The sequence below is a fragment of the Osmerus eperlanus genome, chromosome 18 (genome assembly GCF_963692335.1).
Source record: "Osmerus eperlanus chromosome 18, fOsmEpe2.1, whole genome shotgun sequence".
Taxonomy (NCBI): Eukaryota; Metazoa; Chordata; class Actinopteri; order Osmeriformes; family Osmeridae; genus Osmerus; species Osmerus eperlanus.
In genome coordinates, this window is record NC_085035.1 from 4,567,025 (window position 1) to 4,573,279 (window position 6,255).

Sequence of the window (6,255 nt, forward strand, 5' to 3'; positions counted from 1 at the left end):
CCCTGCTCACCCTTTGTTGTTTCTGTTTAATAAAGCATGAAATGCCAAAACATTTCAAAGGTCATCTACAGCCTTATCAAATATGTGGGCTGAGGAAATATGTGGGCTGATTATTCTTTTGTATTATTTTGTTTTCAGCAACGTTAATAAAGGTACTTGATGTCTCACATATTGTACAGAAGCACAGCTACCAGAGTATATGTCAGTTCCCCCAACCCCCCTCCACACACACATTCATTCAGTATCCACACACACACACACACACACACATACACATTCATTCAGTATTCAAGCTCACATCTGTGTCTGAGGACTGTTCAGAGTGGTGTACATGCATATCTGATTGCGAGGTTGTATCTCTCTGACCCTCTATTTGCCTCTCTCTCTTCCTCCTCCTCTCTCCTCCTCCTCTCTCCTCCCTCCCTCCCTCGCCTCTCCCTTCTCCCTCTCTCCCCTCCCCCTCTCCCGTCCTGCCTCCTTCCTCTCTCTACCACCAGTCGTCCTCCCTCCCTCTCTCCCTCCTTTCTCCCTCTTCCTGACCCTGAGTTGTCAGTCACGGTAAAGCAAACTCAGAGACACCACATGGGAGACACTTACTTATCATATCCGCATTAGAAAGGGGGAAACAACACGCATACTCTAGGCTCTCTCTCTCTCTCTCTCTCTCTCTCTCTCTCTCTCTCTCTCTCTCTCTCTCTCTCCCCCCTCTCTTCTCTCTCTCTCTCTCCCCTCTCTCCCCTCTCTCTCTCTCTCTCTCTCTCTCTCTCTCTCTCTCTCTCTCTCTCTCTCTCACACAACACACACACAGTTTGAATATAATCGAAATGTCCAATTTGACACTGGTGACCTTGACAACATAACGACTTAGTACCTTTTGTAGCGGGGGACATGGTAAAGAAGAGGCGTGGGTGTGTGTGTGTGTGTGTGTGTGTGTGCGCCAGGTCTGCATTTGGTAATGACGTATTTTGTTCTTTTTATTAACTGTCCCAGTGTGGGGTCACTAATTAGCATATTTACATATCTGAATAGCTGATGAGATCCAGCCCGCTTGCTCCAATCTGCGTCAAGGGGGACTGCCTAGGGTAACACCCTCCGGTTAACAGACCCTTCCCTTCCACCCTTCCCTCCTTTTCCATCTCTGTTTTTTCTCTCTTTTTCGTCTCAATCCCTCGAAAATCGAATTAACCCTTGAACTACCCCAAAACAGAAACATTCACTAGACCGAGAAAGATAGAAACATCATGCTATTTGCACATGCATGCACGCACGCGCACGTGCACGCACGCAAGGACACTCAGAAAAACACAGGGGGCCTGTTGCTCATCCAGAAGGGCTGTGTGTGAGGGTTGTCCTCAGTGACCTACAAAGAAGACGGAACTGTTTCCTCTCTGCCACAGACTCCCCTCACTAGCAGAGAAATGGAGCATGTCTGTTTCTATGGTATCCGTCTCAAACCAGCTGTGTGTGTATGTGTGTGTGTGTGTGTGCGTGTGTGTGTGCGTGTGTTTGTGTGTGTGTGTGCAATGTCTGTGCAATACCACAGAATAATAACTGCCATGAGAAATAACTTACCATGCACCAATTCATCTACAGTACAGTATGTGTGTGTTTGTTTGAGACATTACATTTACATTTAGTCATTTAGCAGACGCTCTTATCCAGAGCGACTTACAGTAAGTACAGGGACATTCCCTCGAGGCAAGTAGGGTGAAGTGCCTTGCCCAAGGACACAACGTCAGTTTGCATGACCGGGAATCGAACTGGCAACCTTCGGATTACTAGCTCGATTCCCTCACCGCTCAGCCACCTGACTCCCTAGACCCGAGACATTTCTGAGTCCTTACAAGTTGCTTTTCCAGGAGGTTTGAGAGGGTTGAGAAGGGTTGAGAAGGTTTGAGAAGGGTTGGGGTAACAAGTTCAAGTTTTGGAATTGAATTCAGTCTCCATTTGAGTAGTCACACAAACTTGTGTGTGTGTATGTGTGCTTGAGCACTTTGTACAAAGTGCTACAATCTCGTACAAAATAACTGTACCAAAGTCTGAGCGTGCGCAGTCAATCCGAGGTAAAACCCCATTTCGAGTCCTTTTCATCTGCCTTTGTATTGCTTTTCGATGGGGTTTAGCGCAGAGAGAGAATAAAAAACGCTTACCTGATTTCAGCACGAACATAATAAGCATTTGTCATGGTAGTCATTTAGCCCACGGAAATACGCTCTGACGCGGTGCCTCTCATCTCGGCGGAAAACAGAACGTCTGCATTTTCTATTGAACCCTCCCTCGCACGGAGGCATCCGCCGGGAGGGAGGGAGAGTTTGGTGCAGTCTCTACGCAGCAGCCCTGGAGTTCCAGCGGGGCCTGCGTGCGTCCCCTCCCTCCCCCGGGCCCTGGGAGGACCGCTGGTGGTCCCGGTGCTGGAACTGCCGCTGTGGCGGCAGTGTGTGTGTGTGGGGGGAGAGGGGGGGGTGGGGGGGGAGGAGGGGAGGAGGCGGCGCCGTGAAGCCCAGCGCAGGTGCGTCGTGGCTCTTGCTGTTTTCAATGCGTGCCCCCCCCCCCCGTGTTCTGAAATCCCATCCGATGGTGTCAGATCGGTGATTAAACAGGGCTTCGCAAAGCCCGGGCTCACTGAAAAAGACGCCCACTTCTTACATGGAGCACAAAGCACCATGAACGATGCCGGTGCCATCACACACACACCTCCACACACACGGGCGCGCGCACGCACACTCTGCCCCCGCGTTTGCATTTACCCGTCCTCGCGTCGAATCCCCATTGTGCCTGTGTGTGTGTGTGTGTGTGTGTACGCGTGTCATTGTGTGTGTGTGCGAGCGCGCGTGTGTGTGTGTGTGTCCTGGCCCGCAGCCCGCCTCACAACAGGGCTCACACAGTGCTCCAGAGGGATCAGGCTGATTATCTAAAGGCAGCACTTTCAGGACTGGGCCTCATCCAGCTTTCTGCCTCATTTGTGCTGAGACAGGAGGGAGCCCCTTAGGCCACACACACACACACACATGCACGCATGCACACACAGACACATGCGCACACACACACACACACACACACGCATGCATCCGTGCATGCACACGCGTACTCACACACACACACCGCGCTTGCTCTTCGACTGAGAGGTACGCCCACACACCCTTTCTGCGCACACACTCGTCTTACACGCTCGTTTCCCACCCGCCGTGCTCCTGCCCTTCAGTGGAGTCTGGCCTAGTTTCCTTACCTGGGAACCAGTCAGACAACAGCCAATCACTGCTCCTGTGGTGGATCTGCTCTGTAGTGAAAGTCACACTCCAATCCCACTCCGTTTCCTCTACTGGCATCATAACTCTCACACACACACACGCACACACACACACTGTCTCACACACAGGCTGTCTGTCTGTATTTCAGGCTGTCTGTCTCTGACATCCTGTTTCTCTCACTCTCTTTGTCTTCTAACTCCCTTTCCCTCTCTGCCGCACACACAAATATATACCAAGATTAAAGCTATGCCAAAGGCTGTCAATCCAAAAACAAACAAACAGTTAAGCCTCAGACCCAGACAGAGGCAGGGACACTGTCGGAGCAGAAATGCAGTCAGACACACAGACAGAGTCAGACACACAGACAGAGTCAGAGACACAGACAGAGTCAGAGACACAGAGAGAGTCAGAGACACAGAGAGTCAGAGACACAGACAGAGTCAGAGACACAGAGAGTCAGAGACACAGACAGAGTCAGAGACACAGAGTCAGACACACAGACAGAGTCAGAGACACAGACAGAGTCAGACACACAGACAGAGTCAGACACACAGACAAAGTCAGAGACACACACAGAGCAGATTAGATACTGACAGATTTCAAAGTCAGACACACAGACAGAGGCACACCCAGACAGTGGAGAAACACTGACAGAGTCATGGACACACACAGAGTCAGAGACACTGACAGAGTCAGACACACTGACAGAGTCAGACACACAGACAGAGGCAGAGATACAGACAGAGTCAGAGACACAGACAGAGGCAGACATAGACAGAGTCAGAGATACTGACAGAGTCATGGACACAGACAGAGGCAGAGATACAGACAGAGGCAGAGACACAGACAGACGCAGACATAGACAGAGTCAGAGATACTGACAGAGTCATGGACACAGACAGAGGCAGAGATACAGACAGAGGCAGAGATACTGACAGAGGCAGACACAGACAGAGGCAGAGATACTGACAGAGTCATGGACACAGACAGAGGCAGAGATACAAACAGAGGCAGAGATACTGACAGAGGCAGAGATACTGACAGAGTCAGAGACACAGACAGAGGCAGACATAGACAGAGTCAGAGATACTGACAGAGTCATGGACACAGACAGAGGCAGAGATACAGACAGACGACAGACAGAGGCAGAGGCAGAAGGATAGGATTCTGCACAAAGCCTTGTCTGTCACCCGACTACATCCAGTCTCTCCTCCAGCCTTACACCCCCACCCGCCATCTACGGTCTTCTTCTGACAACCGTCTGGTGGTCCCACCTCTCAAGAGCGCCCGCTCCCAACCCAAGCTCTTCTCCTGTCTGGCCCCCCAATGGTGGAATCATCTCCCCACCTCCATCAGAGACACTGAATGTCTCTCCACCTTCAAGAAAAGGCTAATGACGCACTTGTTCCGGGAGTACAACAGTACTTGGGAAAGATTTGTTGGATCCAGGAACACAATGACACTTATTGAGGGACTTGTTGGTTAGTTGTAACTGATTTAACTACTTGTACTCGCTGTGAATTATATTATTGTTGCTTGCTTTCCTCCAGGTACACTATAGCACTTTGGAGGATCATTAATTGTAACTTGTTTAACTACATGCTCTACTGGTTCTACCCATTGGCACTTATTTGCTTTTCACAATGTATGCTTCATGTTTTGGCTACCCGCAATGTTTTTGTGGCTATCTCGTTGTTTATGATCATTGACCTATGCAATTTTTGTAAAGCTCTTTCTTGTAAGTCGCTTTGGATAAAAGCGTCTGCTAAATGAATAAATGTATGTGTGTGGTTGTGTGTGTGTGGAAGAGGTTTGTCTGCGGGACGGTTGCGTGGGTGTTTGCGAACAAAAGAAGAAAAGGGAAGCAGCTCTGAGATTAGAGAACTCGCCGGAAGCCCTCTTCTTGGTGCTGTGTCACAGCCCTACAACCCTGGGCTAACCGTTCTCTCCAACTCTACATTAGCGTCTGCTACTGGAGCACTGGAGCACCAGGGGCTGCCTGCTACCTGGGGCCCGGAGCCCACAGCCTCTCCCAGAAAGGTCCAGTATTGAGGATGGACTCCCAGGCCTCTCAGACTAGAGGCTGGAAGGTTTCAACTGACCCCGAGTCAGAGAGGGCAGCCTCAGTCGCCACACGGGAGGCTCTTCTCTTAAATACACGGGGAGTCAAATCACACACACGCACACACATCTCCACACACACATGCACACACAGACACACACGGTCGACACGTACAGGCACACACAAATGCACTTAGTAGAGTTGTCAAGAGGGCCTAAGGTCTTGTACGGTTAATCTATGCCTTTCTCCCGGCTTGGAAAAATCAATTAAGCACTGCCCCAAGCGATAAACTTCAAACACACACATACGTTCAACAAATGTTGTGTTCACTCGCGCGAAAACCCCACCCAGCCATAACGTACAGGAAGAGCTCTGTGTCTTAACCATCACACAGCTGAAAACAAACACGTCAATTGTGTACAGTCAGTGTTGTCATTTATGCAACAGCTGCCTGAGGCACTGCTGCATGTGTGTGCGTGTTCACTGTGTGCGCGCGGGCGAAGTGTGATACTGGGGAAGGAAAGAGTATTCAGGCAGCTGTAAATGTGAATCCGAGGCCAATGCTAGGCTAGCTCCAGGCCAGTGGAAGGTAATGGAGATGTCAGCTCGAAGGTCTCGAGGAACTCCATCGAGACAGACACCGGATTGATTTTTCGTGCTCTGTCACATTCAGTTCAGCCTGATTAACTCTGTCGACTACGTTCGGTTCCTCACCCCCCACCCGCCCCTCCCCGCCCCTCCCCTCCCCTGTGTGTGTGTGTGTGTGCGCGTTCTCCTACCTGCAGAGCGCGTCGGAGCGACAGGTGTGCCTCAGCTCCAGGCAGGTGGGCTTGTGTCTCTCCTGGTGGGAGCAGGCGGGGACGATGGTCTGCCTGCGGCGCTCGGCGCACGCCTGGTCGCCGCACGAGCAGAACAGCAGAGGGTAGCTCAGCTCCCACGACACGC

At 51.0% G+C, this 6,255-nt stretch overlaps 1 protein-coding gene across 1 annotated transcript in view; it reads right to left on the minus strand.

The window, feature by feature from the left end:
* Nucleotides 1-6,085: 6,085 nt before the first annotated feature.
* gfra2b (GDNF family receptor alpha 2b) overlaps nt 6,086-6,255 on the minus strand; it is a 17,582-nt gene continuing 17,412 nt past the window's right edge. Inside the window, exon 5 of the mRNA XM_062484231.1 lies at nt 6,086-6,255. This exon is cut by the window's right edge and continues 22 nt beyond it. Within this exon, the coding sequence (XP_062340215.1) occupies nt 6,086-6,255 (170 nt within the window).